At 42.1% G+C, this 18,768-nt stretch overlaps 1 protein-coding gene across 1 annotated transcript; it reads right to left on the reverse strand.

Moving 5' to 3' along the window:
- Window positions 1–4: 4 nt before the first annotated feature.
- Window positions 5–18,440, reverse strand: LOC143923481 (up-regulator of cell proliferation-like). The gene is made up of 3 exons (XM_077447167.1): window positions 18,342–18,440; window positions 12,238–12,551; window positions 5–6,521 (listed from the first exon to the last, which is right to left on the reverse strand). Exons 2-3 carry the CDS (start codon window positions 12,530–12,532, stop codon window positions 1,819–1,821), a joined length of 4,998 nt encoding a protein of 1,665 aa, XP_077303293.1. The 5' UTR covers window positions 12,533–12,551; window positions 18,342–18,440; the 3' UTR covers window positions 5–1,818.
- Window positions 18,441–18,768: the final 328 nt, after the last annotated feature.

Here is an 18,768-nt window from a genome sequence, read left to right on the forward strand (position 1 = left end):
CAAGCAGTTTAAATTTCTTTGTTTATTTGAATTTGCTTGTGCACTGAAAAAATAAACACAGCTGGTGGATCGTAGGTTGGCTGGTATTTGAACTCAAACCGTGAGTGCTATGGAGACATCTGAGCAGACCACTAAGCCATTGTGCTAAGTAGGAGACCTGCATGATAGTGTAGTATGATTAAGGAATGAACATAAATAATTACAGCTTTATAGTCACCTAAATTAAAAAATTGAAAATAAAAAACAACATACAACAAATAGGTAACCTAAATGTTTAATACATGTAACTTTACAGAATAGCAGACATTACTATGTAATAATAATTCATAACTGCATTCGTTAGCAAAAGAAGGAAAAAAAACTAGGAATACTAATTGCAATATACATTAATAGATGCACACGAGGTAAAGCACAGCTCACATAAAAATGTTTCTTTCACATACATGGATCATGGTTACAGGGCAGTGCTATATAATAACTTAGTAGAAATTGGCATTTACATATACGCGGAATCTCTAATTAGCGCTGATTTCGAATTTACTAACATTTGTGCACCGCTAGTAGCGCTCTTATTCATTCGCCTGTTAAAATTTTATTTGGCTAAAATGGGCGCTATTATTTGCAATAGTGCCCAGTACTTCCTGGCACTATAGCAAATGACCCCCAGTGTCTACAAAATAAGGGATAGATTTAGGGGCCTTCAATTTTTTTTACTGTTTTTAAAGGGTTAACTGTGTTCCCTGAGCATGTGTTCTAACTGTGTGGGGGGTGGGCTCACTGGGACAACACAGAGATCGCTGTTCCTGATTGCTAGGAACAGCCAATCTCAATGTTGTCCACTGTCAGAAAGGGGATCCACCTTGTTTTTATAGTCAGATGCCATTTTGCCTCTCTGTGGATCGATCGTGGGTGGCTGGTGGACATCGAGTCCGTGGACCTGCGCACGCGCTCCCGCAGTATGCGCCCCACAGTATCTGATGCATAAAATAATGTACAGGTACCTCATTTTGAGCAATAAAGCCGACCTTTCACAGTATATGTACTGTTGTTGGTTGGCAAGTAAACTAACAGTGGTCAAACAGTGTATTTTATTTAGTTTTATTACATTTTATTATCTAAGGAAGAAACAAAAAATTATTTTTGCAAGACAATATAATGAAATGAAAGCCTTGTTTGTCCTGAAAAAACAATATGTACAGAATATATTACTTTGCTATTTTAAGTAATGATAACTTTATCACCGAATAAACAGGTCCATAGCAGAATTGTAGAACATGCTCTGGTTCATAAGGGGTGAACAGGTGTGGGAGAGGAAATTACTAAAAAAAAAAACATTTTCTGCATGTACAGAGTAAAATTTCTGCCTGACTTTTTTCCGTCTTTTTTTTCAAATCATAAGTATCACACCAATTAAGAGTCCCGGAATTATTTTGCATGCCCTGGAAGAAGAGGCCAGTCTCTGACTCAGAGGTCACATGGTACATTGTTTTTCCTCTTCTGAAAACTGAATTAACTGTTTTTATTGAATTAGAACAAGAGAAAATAATGAATTGCATAAGTGCAATTATGTCTTGGGCATGTACATCGCTCCGATTAATTTAGCTGAATGTATTTGCTTTCACTGACTTAGGACCAGTCTGAAGCTCAGAGGGTAAAAAAAATCTAGGAACAGAATATTCTGACACCAATCTCTGCGCTCAGAGATTATTTCCTTTATGCAGTAGTTTACCACATGGTGAGAATGCGCAAACAAAATCCTAGCCTAGTTAAGATTCAACAGAGTATCTACTGATTTAGAGATTTGTGAGTAAAAGTATGTTAGTTCACATTGAACACTTTCTTTATGCTGTCAAGAGCTTGAGTTTTGGTAATTTTCTTCCAATCTTTTGGAAGTTTAGCTGGTTTTGTTCTGTATTCTTCTGCAAATCTTTTATTAAACTGTACAAATATGTATTTCCAGTAGTCTGAGGACTCAATGCTGGGGTCAGGCTGGATGGCCCAATCTGGATAATATGTACGATACTCTTTGTATGGATGAAATTGAAATCTTGTTACAAAATTCTGGAAAGCAGCAGTGGATACAACCAGAGTAGAACATATATCAATTACCAAAGTACTATCATGTAACCATATACATTTTCCCAGCCCTAGGGATCTGTGGATAGATGAAAAGTGCTCCTTGTGGTCACCACCTCCGGCCTCACAAGGGGTACCACAGAATGGGCACTGCTGTCCACATCCAACCACCTTTCTGAACAATTCACATTGAGGCTTCAGAGTCACTTTGGAAAGTATATCCTCAACATCCATATATGTCAGCTCTGTTAGGATTTGTTGTTCCGTCTCCGTAAGGAAGTGTTGAATGGCAGATGAAAGCTGCTCAACTGCAGCCGTGTTATGGAAGGTGATCACTTTCATCTCATTCTGTGGTATTACCAGTTCCTTTTGTAACATTTCACAAACATTTTCTAAAAATGATGAAACATCAGGACTTTGTAAACACGCTTTATCTTCAAGTACAGTTTGAATTTCTGTCTTTATAGAGGACACAATCTTTCCATATAAATTCTCCAAAGTTACTGAATCATCATACTTTTCATAGATGTAATCCAATATCCATGATTCTGAAAATGTCTTACATGACTTTATATATTCTACATACTTCTGAAAGGACATTTCTTCCAATAGTTTTTCCAGCATGTTATACTGAAAAAAGCACCTGCTACTGAATATTATACTCTCAGAACTGTTTAGGATGTCATCCACTATCTTTTCTCCAAGATGTTTGAAGACATAATCAGTCATTGCTGGTTTGAGACATCGTTCACAGAATTGTCTGGCTCTGTTGAGGCTTTCGTCTTTCTCTTGAAATATGCTGAGGAATATTGATAAATACTGAGGTTTTAGGCTTTCCAGACAAGCTATTGGGTCATTATTTTTTAAAAACTTGTCATGCATCTTTTGAAACATCTGAGCTGCATTTCCAAAAATGATAAGTTTGACATCTAGCTCAAAATGTACCGAGAATGAAAGTCCAGTGGTATTTCCAAGTTGTGTATTGATCATGTACAGTAATTCCTGACAATAGGTGTCATCGTAGTCCTCTGCAGTATCAACTTTTTCTTTAATGTACTTATCACACATATCAGTTAGTGAGACAGCAAAGGCCTCTATCATTTCAGATGTTTGTTTATCAAAGCCAAGTGATTGCTTGAAATAATTCCAAACAGAGCAATCAATATACTTTTTTGTCATTTTAAATGTACGCTGTCCATGGCTTGCTGGATTTTTTACACGCTTTAATTCTTCATGTACAGCAGATCCTTTACTGCTCAGGTCGCTCCTCAAATGTTGTAAAATTGCTTGGCCAACATTAAGTCTATCTAATTTCTTTATCTGTAAATCTTTCAGTGTTTTTTCCCACATAAGTTCAAATTCTTGTTGTATTTCTTCATTATTTAATTTAAAGTTCAGCTCCCTACAGTTTTTCAAGAGATCACTAATTTTTTCTTCTATCAGCTGTTGATATTGATTCTGGATGTTCTGAATCTTATACTTCCCTTTCTGTATAGAAATTGCTTTGGTACATTTGTTTAGAGCATTTCTTTCAAGCTCTTTTCTTAAGAAATGCACACTCAGTCTGAAATCTTCCCGGTAACGTTCTACCAGATGAACATTTTCATCGTTATTGTCATAGTATTTTTCTAACAAGGCCAACATTTTGTTTTCTTCTACAAACGACAACTGTTGAAGTTCTCTCCTGTACTCTTCACAGGTTTCTGTATCCAGATTCTCAGCAGATTGGTTTTTTATGTTATTTTCTGTCCTAATGACAAAGTTGTAAACTTTTTTTGAGAATTCCCATTCCCATAATGAAAACTGTATCGACAGTTTATTATAAGCATCAGCTACCAGACTGTTCCGGAAGCTGAAGATGAATTTTTCGTGTTTCACTGCTCTCCACAAACTTTCTATCCATGTGATAAATTCACTAATGCTGCATGAAGCATTCTGGGATTTCATTAATTCAAACAGATGCTGCTTCAGATTATGGACATTTTCACTGTACCCAGAGTTCACTGGAGCCATTGGAGGGACCCCCCGCCACAGACCAGGAATGTACCAGCTGTGTTTGTCCAGATCGTAGTCTAACACATCATTAAAAGATGTGATTCCACTTTTCTTTTCCATTTTTGCAGCCACTTTTGTCATTTCATCCAGCTGTTCCAAAAGTTTCTTCCTGTCTCTCATATTCTTTTCATAAGCTGACACATCACTCACATTTTGGTGTACAAACTGGCAGTTGGGTTTCTTTCCTACTTCTTTCATCCTAAGAAAAGCATGGACCACTATCTGTAAGATATCCTTCATTTCGGCTGTGTTCTCCATGGCCATATTAACAATGGTGATATCACTTAGCCCAACTACTAGTGTGGCCAGTTCATTGTCATGCTCATAACTGTCCTCTAAAGATGCCAGTTCCGGAGCTTTAAGCCCCTCAGTGTCAATCACCAGGATGAAGTCACAGCCCAGCTCCTCCTTGAAATTCTCTTTCACATTAAGAAGGGTCATGAAGGCTCCTCGCGTGCATCGTCCACTGGCCACCGGGAACTGCAGACCAAACATGGTGTTGAGAAGAGTGGATTTCCCCGTACTCTGCACTCCCAGCACAGTTATTACTCTTATCCTACATCCTCCTCCTGTTTTGGTGTCCAGCTCAGTTAGAACATCAGTAATCCACTTCAGGGCGATGTTGGAGGCATCTCCATCTATAAGCTCCAGTGGGAACCCATCCAAAAGAAGGTCAGCAGCTATCCCTGAAAGTCCTCTAAACTGTGCTCTCTCTACTGAAATAATTTCTTCTTTAACCATAGAACATTCAGCCTCATAAAACTGCCCTAACTCACGAAGGAAATGTTCGATCCCTAAAGAACTGTCTGAGATTTTTTGATCTACCTGCTTTAGTTCTTCTGGATTATCTGAGCTGCTTTTACATTTTTCCCTGTATTCCACTTGTAGAGCAGACATATTCCTCCTAGCGATCAAATCAAGTTCAAATTTCATCCACATCAGAAAATATTGTTTCTCTACTTGAGACAAATGGGTGATTGCATTAATAAACAATATCATAGCATCAGTCAAACTATGTTGGTTTTGTTCCCTGTGCAGTGAAATACGTTGCTGTTTCAGTTGAGACTGATATTCTTCGGTACCCACTTTCCCTTGTTTTGTCATTCTGCAAAGTTCTTTTTCTACTTTGGACAATTGCTTCCACAGATCCCCTTGGAGTTTCAGCATTTCTTTCTTAAACACTTCCACACCTTTGATTGCAGAGGTAATATTACATGCGCATGCTCTTGCTTTTTGACATTCTGGATTGTTCTCATCTACATCAATCTGGAGCCCATACGTTTGTTTTTTCACAGTCTCCAATGATAGTTGTTGGATTTCTGTACTTAATAAGCTTTTGAAGATGTTCTGTATCTTTTTTACAAATTCAGCCTCATTTGAATCGTTCCTTTGGGCTATAATTTGTTTCTTAGTGATCTTTAATGTTTCCATTATATGCTTTAAAAAAGTTTGAGTTTCTGAGTTAATTTTTCTACCTGGACCTGGAGTAACAATAAAATAATACTGGGTATCAGTGTCATTACATGTGGACAACAGCCTGAATTGACTCTCAGAAATATTCTCAACAAATATAAACACAGCTGATGAAATTTGAGTGAGAAACATGAACTGCTCCCAGTTGGTTTCCAGGTCTCCTCGTAGGTTGGTCACTGCGATGGGTTCTGGGAAAACATCTGAGCTACCACAAGGAAAATACCAAGACATTTCCACCAGTCCATCAGATATTTTCCTCTTAATGTTCCCTCCTTCCATATCATGGTAAATGAAAAAGTTGTGATGTTGTTGGGCTGGATTTAGAATCTGGTTCAGGATTTTAGATTTGGATAATTTATCTTTTCCTAACCTGGCAAATGAGAAGATTGGCATGGAAGTATTCACCACATTTTCTTCTCTAAATCCTTTACTGCCTGTTAATGACTGAGGTCTCCATTTCTTCACAATGCCCCTCATTGCCCAAAGCAAGAAGGTGCAGTGTGACCCATCACCAGGTGATGGAAGTATCAGAGGGACAGCAAACTGGCACATGGACATTTTGGTTACAATCTCCTGCTGTAGAAAACTGTCTGAACAATGGAGGAGAACACAGAGGACATCCAGGGGGTGGATAGTATTTGATTTAACATTTTCAGCTTGAAATATATCAAACGTATCATCATCGTCATTTGATTCTAGCGTAGTTGGATCTTTCTTGAGTTGAGTATTTCTTGAGGTCCTGGTCAAAGCCATGAGGTTCCTTAAGAAGTGCCATGGAATTTCTTCAAAATTGTAAAGTTCTACTTCTTTTAGGTTTTCAGATCCAATGCTCAGAATATCACGCAAAGTTATTTTTGAAGACAGGTGCTTTTTCATATCCAGCTGTTCTACAAGATCCTGAAATTTGTTTTTCTTCTCTGTGAATGGAAAATAAATGGTGCAGTAAATAATCATATATACTAACACTTTTTCCAAAACTTTCTAATACTTATGGCGCGTACACACGATCGAATTGTCCGGCGTACTTAGTCCGCAGAAATGCATTTCACCGGACAATTTGTTTGTGTGTGGGCTTCAGCGGACTTTCTCAGCGTAAAGTCCGGCGGACATAGAAATTATTTTTGCACTCCAATCTTTCCGCCAGACTTGGCTTTCAGCGGACAATCCGTTCGTCAGTGTGCTAGTCCGGCGGGCTAAGAATGACACATGCTCAGAAGCAAGTACGAAAAGGAAGCTATTGTCTACTGACTACTGAACTTCCTTTTTCTAGTCCCGTCGTACGTGCTGCACGTCATCGCGCTAGCAAGCGCCGGACTTTCTGTGTGTCCGTGTGTGGCCAAGTCCGTTCGGTAGAAAGTCCGCCGGACTATCCGCCGGATTGTTTGCCGGACTAAGTACGCCGGACAATTCGATCGTGTGTACGCGGCATTACAGTATATTCTATGCTTTTCAGAGAACAGCTTTAGCTAAAGAGATAGTTGAAATATATACAGCATATAGAAACCAATTCATCTACTAAATGTTTGTTAAAGAGGAGCTCCAGGCTCCTTCATAAAAAAATGTAATCCTGTAGCTTCTGACTTTTAATATAAGGACACTTACCTGTCCAGGAATCCTATCATGTCCTCACCCAAGCTAATTCTTCAATTGGCTTTGGATGCAGGAACCAGTGGCGTAGCTAGCACATCTGGCAACCGGGGCTGGACATTTTTTTGCAACCCCTCAAGAAAAATGGTATGTGGCAATATAGTGGCACCACGCCAAAACTGTGGGTGTAGTCAGATTGCATCAACAGTGGGAGGGGCTTAAAGGGGTTGTAAAGGTTTGTTTTTTATTTTCTAAATAGGTTCCTTTAAGCTAGTGTGTTGTTGGTTCACTTACCTTTTCCTTCAATTTCCCTTCGAAATGTTTTTTTCTTAGTCTGAACTTCTCACTTCCTGTTTCTCCTCAGTAAAGTTCACACCATCATCCGAGCGGTGTTTAGTCAGCCAGAACAGCTTACTGAACAGCTTACTGAGGAGGAACAGGAAGTGAAAAATTCAGACAAAGAAAACAAAGAAAAAAAAACATTTAGAAGGGAAATCGAAGGAAAACGTTAGTGAATCAAAAATGCACTAGCTTAAAGGAACCTATTTAGAAAATATAAAACAAACCTATACAACCCCTTTAAATGGCCATATGCCTTAATGACTGTGCCACAAGCGAGTATGTAGCAGACAGTACAAACCTCACTACACTCATTTTAATAAAATAAAACTGTTCTATTGCATATCCTTTACTACACACAGCTACCCTTAGGGCTCTTTCACACATGTGGACCATTCAGGTCTGCCTGTCAGTTTTTCAGGCGGACCTGAAAAGACGCTCCATGCACCTCTATGGAGCGAAGGATGTCAGCGGTGACATGTCCGCTGACATCCAGTTCACTCTGATGCGCTAAATGTAGACGGATGGAAACCTTATTTTACATCCGATCCCCCATAGAGAAGAGCCGGGCTCCAACAGGTCCATCCCAGCACAGTGAGCTGAGACGGTCCTGTCTTCCGCTGGCTCAGCGGGGATCAATGGAAAAGCATGTTGTTTTTTAAAAAAATTCTTAACAATAAACATGTTATACTTACCTGCTTGGTGTATTTTTGCACAGAGAAGCTTGGATCCTCCTTCTCTTGGGTCCCTCATCGGCACCCCTGGCCCTACCCTCTTTCTGGATGCAACCACAGCAAGCAGCTTGCTATGGGGGGCACCAAAGCAAGCGTGCTCCCGAGCCACGGATCTGTGTGTCCATTCACACACAGAGCCATGGCTCGACTCCGTTCCTTTCATCTTCTGATTGGCTCCATGGCTGTGATTGACAGCAGTGTGAGCCAGTGGCTCCTGCTGCTGCCAAAAGCCAATCAGGAGTGCAAGTTCCCGGACAGCCAAGGCTCTCGTGGATATAGTTGGATTGAGAGGAGGCTCAGGTAAGAATTAGGAGGGGGGCTGCTGCACACAGAAGGTTTTTTACCTTCATCCATGGAATGCATGAAGATTAAAAATCTTGTGCCTTCACAACCACTTTAACAAAGAATGTGGGGTACTTAGAATGCAGTAGTCAGGAGTAATAAATATAAAACACAGGGAGGGGAGTTTATCAATACTGGTGCAGTCAGAATCTGGAACAGCTGTGCATGGCAACCAATCAGCTTCTATCTTGAGCTTGTTCAGCTTTAAAATGAAAGCTATGAGCTGATTGGTTGCCATGCAAAGCTATTCCAAATTCTGTCTGCTCTAGTTTTGATAAATTCTCCCAAGGGCTCATTCAAACAGGCACTGAGACAGGTCCTGTATGCTGAGCCACTTTTTGCTGCATCTGCATCCACCAGAGAGCTTATAAAAGTGGGTGCACACATCTGAATGCAGACACTGTGCGTTTGGATACATGCATCCCTTTCTGCTCTGCATGTCAAATTTTTACATTTGAAAATTTTGACATGTCAGCCTCTGGCTCTGCCCCCCACCCACTCCCTCATTGCTCACTGGGCTGTGGAGGGGTCGGGAGTGGCCGGCTCAGGCTCTCAGCAGCTTGCTGAGAGGCTGAGCTGGGTGCCAGTCCAGGCATGTGAGCCGATCCCAACCATATGGGTGCAATCTTTCCCCAGCCTTGACCACTGTCAGCTGAAAATGGTTCACAGGCAAGCAAAACAATCTGCACTGAAGTGATCAACAGGAGAAGTACAATCAAACAGGCTTTGGCTGTACTTCTCCCTTAATAAATCTATTACACGACCTGTCTCTCTGCTCCTGTTTGGCATTACTTGCAACAAGTGATAAATGTCCTATGAGCCAGGCCTTCTCATCCAAAATCAGTGCCTGACCTCTTCTGGAAGAATGGTCAAACATTCTCATAGACGCACTCCTAAACCTTGTGGACGGACATCCCAGAAGAGTTGAAGCTGTTATAGCTGCAAAGGGTGGGCCAACTCAATATTGAACCCTACAGACTAAGACTGGGATGTGGATGTGTCCCAATACTTTTGACAATGCCGTGTATGTACCGTTAGACATGTCTTTAGACACAGCTTTTGACCTATTACCCCTGGAAATGATACTATGCAATGTGGGTGCCTATCCTAGAGCAGTACAAATTCTGTAATGTTGACCAAGACTATGTGCTATCTGTGAAATTATTCCATATGAGTATCCAGTTTTGCCTAGGACCCTGAGTCCCCTAAGGACCTATGGTCAACTATAGAACTCCCAGGACACTGGACCAAATAAGACAGCTGGCCTTTAGAAATGATTGGTGCCTGCATAAGTATAGGTTTAAGCTTCATCATCTGGCCAACCTCAACCCCAAGGATCACTTGTCATCCAGTATGTCTAATTTTCTTCTCTTCTACAGAATAAACTCATACAGACTGGCACCACTAAACCAATATAGTCTGAGAAATTAAAGCCCAGGTACAGTATAGTCATCTTTTTTAAATCCAATACCCCACATGTTATGATTTGTGGTACTTCCTGCTCTCCCCCCTCAGTGCCCTAATTCAGCAGAGCTGAGTAACAGCCACACCCCCCATTCATATGTTCTAACACAGACTTTTATTGCAGAGAAGGGGATAGGACATGTCCAACCAGGTCTGTGAATTACTGAGAGCACTGGGTTTAACACTGGTGCCAGTTAGACTGCCCAGTTACCATGCACAACTACTGTACAATGAAAGTAGAGGTAGTAAAAATTGAGTTTGTTATGTCTATCTAAATGCATGCCTCTTCTATGCCTTCAATAGGGCTTTAGAAGCTGGATTTTAGATCATTGTTTGGTTCTGTGGTGACAGGGGCAATTTTAAAGTCATCTCTTTTTCATTGTTCCATTACTTCTATGGTCCTGGAATTGGAACTAGTTATGTGCCCATATCATATAGTAATCTACTCACTCTGCAAGTGCAATTGCTCCAGAGCTTAGTAAATGAGGTAAAGCTTCACTTTGTAAAGAATATCCAATAACATGCAAGGGGGAAAAAAATGTATTTTTGCTTTTACATAATTGGATGATTAAAATCAGCAGAGCTTCTGCTCATTTACTAAGCTCTGGAGCAACTGCACTTTGCAAAGTGCACAGTCAATTTGCCTTTAGTAAATCAACCCCAATGTCAACTTATAAAGGGAACTCTACTCAATGAATTCCTCCGTCACCAACAGCGCTAGACATGTGCGATTCGTTTCGTACCAATTTCCGAAAATTCGTACATTCGGAAGCATCTGAAATACGAATTGCTACGCTTACAAATCTTATATGAAATACAAAATTTCGTTGAGGAATTTCGGATCCAAATTCCGTTAGAACGGAAACGTGACTGGTGTTTTATTGACCAATCAGAGGTTTTCTTCTGGGAAAATGACCTTTCTTTAATATGGGAGTGGGAGGCTGGTACTGGTAGTCAATGGGAGATTCAGAATCGGACAAAATAAGAATGTTCCTTAATATCCTTTTATTATTTTCATAATAATTACGATTATTTGTTATGATGAAGTTAAAAACCCAGGAAGTCAGCACAGGGATGGTGGGAGCCCCTCATAATGAGCACAGCACAGGGATGGTGGGAGCCCCTCATAATGAGCACAGCAGGGGCACAGCCCCAGGAGGAAGTCAGCACAGCACAGGGATGGTGGGAGCCCCACATAATGAGCATAATGAGTCAGACGACTGCCATATTGAGAAAGGTATTTTTTGCTTTTTAAATTCATCATAACGAACATTCGTATTTCGTACGAATCCAAATTAAATTTCGGACACGAATGACAAAATACGAATTAACGGCTAATACGAAACGTAAAGGAAGGAAACGAAACAAATTTATTGATGACGCACATGTCTATCAAGCACTTCTTCCTCCTCTACAATCTAATGGGACACACACTATCACTATATATACAGCTTACTCATGGGATGGATTTTGACAAATTTGTTTTGGGGGGTAATGGGTGTTGTCCAAAAAGTAAGCATTGCCAAGATTGAGTGTGGCCAAAACATGAGTATTTCTTCCTGGTCTGTGGCTTTCAGTGTTTCTTCTTTGTATAAGAAAAATTGGGCCTTGAGATTACACTAAAGAGATTGTTGGAGTAAAATAAGCCCAAATGGGACCAGTAATGATAACCCCCAGAAAATGTCAGGGCCAGCAGTGATAATCCACACCATATGTCACGGCTGCCATTTATTAACCACAAAGACAATACCTAACCCCCAGTATAGCACAGTAATAAACCCCCGACATGGCACAGTAATTAACTCCTAGCAAAACACAGTAATAAACCCCCAGCACTGCACAACAATTAACCCCCAACATCACATCATAACCATCAAGAGTATAGCAGTCAGTTGCTCCTTCACAGCATATAGCATATAAGGTGAAGGTGTCAGTCCTATGTAATATATAGCATAAGGGTCATAGACGTAAGAGATGACTCCACTGTGCTATGAATTCTCTATACCACTAAGTTGAGCTGAGCCAAGTTTAGAGCACACTGCTACACTCTGCCATTATTTCTCCTAATTAGATCATCTTCCAAAGCACATTGATAACTTAAATAGAGATGTATTTATACTACAAAATGCAGATAATGGCAGCTTTGTTATCCTGTGCGATGACTTACCTTCATAAAGGAACTCCGGCAACTTGGACAATGCCGGAAACCTGACTGTCATATTATTGAAATGCTCTAGGAGTTTGTTTGAGGCTTCTTCCCCCTTCTGAAGTATAATATCGATCATCTTTTCCGTTCTCACCCCAGGATCCTCATCATACTGGAGATCCATGTATTCCTCCAGAGATAGGAGATGGAGGGAGTCCAACTCATCACACAATCCATCCACATCTTCCTCAAATATTTCTACTAATTTATCTCTCAGATATCTTAGAGTCCATGACACTTCCTCAGGAGACGACATGGTACAAGTTATTTAATGTCTGTAAGTAAATACAAAAAAAAAAAAAAATTCTAAAACATAAATATTATGTAGCAGTAATTGTACGGGGTCTAGAAAATGTTGGTTATTATAATACAATAAATTAGAAAGAATCAGAAATAAAAGAAAAACCTGCAATGAAATGTCAATGCCCTTATACCTTTACCCCCCAATTCAGCCTTTCTCAACCTTTTAACCCTAGAGGAACCCCAAAAATTATTTTCAGGTCTCGAGGAACCCTTACTAAAACCAATTTATCAGGGGTCAATAGGAACAATGCTCCTTATACTGGTGGCCAATAGGAAGAATGTCCCACTTAAAGTGGTGCTCAGAATGCCACCCTTAAAGACAGCTGAAAAGATATTTTGTGTCATTTTAGAATAAGTATGGTGTAATTTTGATATAACTAATGCCGCGTACACACGATCAAACAAGCGGGTGGAAAAGTCCGGCAAACTGAAGTCCGACAGACAATCCCCCCGTGTGTAGCCTCCGGCATACTTTTTTGACCCGAAAGTACGGTGGACTTAGAAAGTAGTTTTGCACTCCAATCTTACCGCCGGACTCGCATTTCGGCAGACAATCCGGCCGTGCGTATGCCAGTCCACCGTACTTTTGAAATGAGCGGACTTTTCACGCCCGGAGAAAAGTCCGCTCATTTCGAGCGGGTCTGCAGGTAGGCGGGCCCGCGAAGGAGACGCTGCTGGCCCCACCACCTGGTATGGACTTAAAGGGGAACCCCAACGCCGGAAAAAATTGGTGTGGGGGTCCCCCCCAAGTCCACAACAGACCCTTGTTCGAGCACGCTACCCGGCCGGCCAGGAAAGGAGGGGCGAGAGAGCCCCCCCTTCTGAGCTGTACCAAGCCGCGTGCCCTCAACATGGGGGTGCCTTGGGGAAGGGGGGCCGTGCGGCCCCCCCACCCCAAAGCACCTTGTCCCCATGTTGATGAGGACAAGGGCCTCTTCCCGACAACCCTGGCCTTTGGTTGTCGGGGTCTGCGGGCGGGGGGCTTATCAGAATCCGGGAGCCCCCTTTAATAAGGGGACCCCCGGATTCCGGCCCGCCACCCTATGTGAATGAGTATGGGGTACAATGTACCCCTACCCATTCACCTGTAAAATAAAGTACAAAAAAAAACACAACACACAAGATAAAATAATTTATTGCACAGCTACGGGGGTCTTCCGTCTTCGGGGGTCTTCTCGCTGGACTCCTCCGCTATCTTCTTGTAGCTCTTTTGCTAGCGGAGGAGCCCGGCATTCTTCTTCGTCGCTGCGGCCTCTTCTTCTGACTTCGGGGGTCTTGTCCCCCTCTTCGGTTCTTCTGCCGGGCCACCGCGCCTACCCTGGGTAGGGGTACATTGTACCCCATACTCATTCACATAGGGTGGGGGGCCGGTATCCGGGGGCCCCCTTATTAAAGGGGGCTCCCAGATTCCGATAAGCCCCTCGCTCGCAGACCCCGACAACCAACGGCCAGGGTTGTCGGGAAGAGGCCCTTGTCCTCATCAACATGGGGACAAGGTGCTTTGGGGTGGGGGGGCCGCGCGGCCCCCCCTTCCCCAAGCACCCCCATGTTGAGAGCACGTGGCCTGGTATGGCTCAGGAGGGGGGGGGGGGCGCTCGCTCGCCCCTCCTTTCCTGGCCGGCCGGGTAGCGTGCTCGGACAAGGGTCTGTTGTGGACTTGGGGGGGGACCCCCACGCCGATTTTCGGCGTTGGGGTTCCCCTTTAAGTCCATACCAGGTGGCGGGGCCAGCGGCGTCTCCTTTGCGGGCTCCGCCTACCTGCAGACCCGCTCGAAATGAGCGGACTTTCCTCCGCGTGTGTGGGCGAGTCCGTTCATTTCAAAAGTAGGGCGGATAGTACGGCGGACTTAGTCAGCCGTATTAGTCCGCTGAAAAAGTGCCGTACCTGTGGGCAAGTAGCCCGTTCGGAAAGTCCGACGGACAGTCTGGTGGGAAGTCCGCTAGACTAAGTCCGTCGGATAGACGGCTACGTGTGTACGCGGCATAAAGAGTAGTTGGTATCCTCATCCTCATTATTTGACATAGAAAACGAAAAAAAGGAGGTGAAATTTGACATGGATTACTCCAACTATAAATAACCATGTATCACCCAGTGGAATTGAGGACTATCTTGATACCCAGATATAAGACAATATATAGAAAATATATAAAAAAAAGGGAAATTTTATTTGAAAAAATTATTACTTAAAGACAATGTTAAAAATCAATCGTTTTACAAAGATAGTATATAATAATAGTAGACAAATTTGCATTCAAGTGGTACCCGGCCTCCTAGAGTAGGGAAGTTTGAGGTACGACAGTTAATGTCCAAAGTTGATCGAATGTTTCGTTTCAACTAGTTTCGCGACAATTGTTGCTTCTTCAGGAAAACTTTTGGTACATGTCCATAATCAAATACATAATATTAATGACATTAATACAATTTAAACAGATAGCTAATATCTCAAGATAAGATCACATATTATTGAGTACTTTTGAAAAACTTTTTATTGATAGTGCATGGCTCACCACTGGAAATCCCAGGAAGGGCAAAAAATTGGCATGGGTGGCTCCCAGAATTGGGGTCTACCACCCCCAGGGGGGACACGGGAGGTATAAATGAGCAGGGTCCCCCTTTCTGTGAAAAAAACATATGACAAAGTATATATATATATATATATATATATATATATATATATATATATATATATATATATATATATATATATATATGTATAAAGTTGAAATGAGTGCATGCAAAAAAAAAAAGGGGGGGAGGGGTTTTGAGAAGGGGAGAAGAAAGGAAGGGGGGAGGGAGGGGAAGGGGGAGGGGAAGAGAGGGAGAAAGGGGCAAAAAACAAGACAGAAAAAATAAGACGGGAAAAATTGGGAAGGAAAGAGAGGGACAAGGGAAAGGAAAGGGGGGGGAAAGGGGGAAATATGGAGAATGGGAGGGGAAGGGAGGTTTCCTTCCCAATTTTTCCCGTCTTGTTTTTTGCTCCTTTCTCCCTCTCTTCCCCTCCCCCCCTTCCTTTTTTCTCCCCCTTCCCAAACCCCCCCCGGGGGTGGTAGACCCCAATTCTGGGAGCCACCCATGCCAAATTTTTGCCCTTCCTGGGATTTCCAGTGGTGAGCCATGCGCTATCAATAAAAAGTTTTTCAAAAGTACTCAATAATATGTGATCTTATCTTGAGATAAGATATTAGATATTAGCTATCTGTTTAAATTGTATTAATGTCATTAATATTATGTATTTGATTATAGACATGTACCAAAAGTTTTCCTGAAGAAGTGACAATTGGTGCGAAACTAGTTGAAACGAAACATTCGATCAACTTTGGACATTAACTGTCGTACCTCAAACTTCCCTACTCTAGGAGGCCGGGTACCACTTGAAGGCAAATTTGTCTACTATTATTGTATACTATCTTTGTAAAACAATAGATTTTTAACATTGTCTTTAAGTAATAATTTTTTCAAATAAAATTTCCCTTTTTTATATATATTTTCTATATATTGTCTTGTATCTGGATATCAAGACAGTCCTCGATTCCACTGCGGAAATGATCAAGCACAAACTGCATAGGTGTGGACCGAGCCTAATGCCGCGTACACACACGAGCGGAATTTCCGTCATAAAAAAAACTTGGATGGTTTTTCCGACGGAATTCCGCTCAAGCTTGGCTTGCATACACACGGTCACATAAGCGTTCTCGGAACTTTCGACCGCCAAGAACGCGGTGACGTACAACACTACGACGAGCCGAGAAAATGAACTTCAATGCTTCCGAGCATGTGTCAAATTGTTTCCGAGCAAGCGTAGGAATTTTGCGTGCCGGAATTGGTACAGCCGATCGAAATTTCCGATCTGAACTTTTTCCGACCGAAAAATAGAGAACCTGCTCTCAATCTTTTGCTGGCGGGAATTCCGCCAGCAAAAGTCCGATGGAGCGTACAGACGGTTGGAATTTCCGACCAAAAGCTCACATCTGACTTTTGCTGGTTGGAATTTCCGATCGTGTGTATGGGGCTTTAGACTAGATGCACGTTGTCACCATATTTAGCTTACTGTTCCAACATCACTTTCTTCTCCACTATATAACAAGGTACACACTAATACCTAATATGACGATGGTCATGGATCATTTTATCAGGACTGTGGTTTACAAAGCACGCCGCTTTTCTAAATCTAGTGAATTTGGTGTCTTTTTTTGTTCTGCAATAAAAAGGCATCAGCACCCACAACATAAGAAAAATTTACCCACTGTGATTTTATAGTATCAACTCTCTTCAAATAGACTATATTTTCAAAAGTATTGGGACACCTGCCTTTACACACACATGAACTTTAATGGCATCCCAGTCTTAGTCTGTAGGGGCCAATATTTCAGTTGGCCCACCCTTTGCAGCTATAACAGCTTCACCTCATCTGGGAAGACAGGCCAGTCAAGTTCCTCCACCTCAAACTTGCTCATTCATGTCTTTATGGACCTTGCTTTGTGCACTGGTCTAACTCATTTGGTGGAGGGGGGGGGGGGGGGGGGATTATGGTGTGGGGGGTTGTTTTTCAGGGGTTGGGCTTGGCCCCTTTGTTCCAGTGAAGGGAACTCTTAAGACATCAGCATACCAAGACATTTTGGACAATTTCATTCCCCCAACTTTGTGGGAACAGTTTGGGGACGGCCCCTTCCTGTTCAAACATAAAGTGGTTCTGCACCTTTAAAAAATATATTAAAAGCCAGCAGCTATAAATATTGCAGCTGCTGACTTTTAAAAAATTGACACTTACCTGTCCCAGGGTCCAGCGATGTCGGCGGCAGATGAGGAGCGATCGCTCGTTTCTCTGCTGTCCCCCGCCGCCATCCTCTGTCAAGGAATCGGGAAGTAAAGCATTGCGGCTTCACTGCCCTGTTCCCTACTGCGCATGCGCGAGTCGCACTGCGCGTCTCTGCTGGTCCCCGCTGTGTCCTAGGAACTGTGTGTTTCCCAGAACACAACGGGGGGGGCGGGGCATCTGCGGCGGTCTTGTCCCGGAAGTGGGTGCAGATATGTGGATTATCCAGGTAACTGCACCCCCCCTCCCCCCTGAAAGGTGCCGATTGTGGCACCGGAGGGGGGGAGGGATCAGATGAGCGGAACTTCCACTTCAGGGTGGAGGACCGCTATAACTGCACACCAGTGCATAAAGCAAGGTCCATAAAGACATGGATGAGAGAGTTTGGGGTAGAGGAACTTGACTGGCCTGCACAGAGTCCTGACCTCAACCCGATAGAACACCGTTGGGATGAATTAGAGTGGAGACTGCGAGCCAGGCCTTCTCGTCCAAAACCAGTGCCTGACCTCACAAATGTGCTTCTGGAAGAATGGTCAAACATTTCCATAGACACCCTCCTAAACCTTGTGGACAGACTTCCTAGAAAAGTTGAAGCTGTTATAGCTGCAAAGGATATATTGGACCCTACGGACTAAGACTGGGATGCCATTAAAGTTCATGTAAAGGCAGGTGTCCCAATACTTTTGACAATATAGTGTATGTGTAATTTAGAACAGCATAAAGATCATCAATGGTGTGCAATGTGTAGAAGTGATCAGAAGTTCTGATATTTCTCTGTAGTCTGAATAATGTACATTAGATCTGCAGGGTTGCTATATTATATTATATTATATCTTATATTACTTTATAATAAATCAAGGTGTATTACATTATGTTATATTAGCTAGTTAATAGTAAGGCTATCCTGTAAATGAACATCACTCAATTAATTGTACATTTTCTACTGACCTTCCATCCACGGTCCTGTTCTGGAGAGAGGAGATCTGGGTATATGGTGCCACTCAGCTCCCTTCTCCATATATATATAGGGAGGGGGTGGAAGGGAAATGCAGAGCGATTCCTAAGAAATGAAACTAAAACTGATATCTCCAGTATCTGGCTGTAGATTTAACCACTTCAATACCGGGCACTTAAACACCTTCCTGCCCAGACCAATTTTGAGCTTTCAGCGCTGTCGCACTTTGAATGACAATTGCGCGGTCGTGCTACACTGTACACAAATGAAATTTTTATCATTTTTTTCCCACAAATAGAGCTTTCTTTTGGTGGTATTTGATCACCTCTACGGTTTTTATTTTTTGCGCTACAAATAAAAAAATACCGAAAATTTTGAAAAAAAAAATGTTTTTTTTTGTTTCAGTTTCAAAACTTTGTA

The sequence above is a fragment of the Lithobates pipiens genome, unplaced genomic scaffold (genome assembly GCF_037356315.1).
Source record: "Lithobates pipiens isolate NorthernLeopardFrog02 unplaced genomic scaffold, aLitPip1_a1.2 Scaffold_22, whole genome shotgun sequence".
NCBI lineage: Eukaryota > Metazoa > Chordata > Amphibia > Anura > Ranidae > Lithobates > Lithobates pipiens.

What these genes read in the sequence shown, in the direction of transcription:
- LOC143923481 (XM_077447167.1), bottom strand. Translation starts at nt 12,532, where the DNA reads ATGTCGTCTCCTGAGGAAGTGTCATGGACTCTAAGATATCTGAGAGAT. An exon ending in GCCGGAGTTCCTTTATGAAG is followed by an intron (nt 6,522 to 12,237) that starts GTAAGTCATCGC and finishes TTCCATTCACAG; the next exon opens with AGAAGAAAAACAAATTTCAG.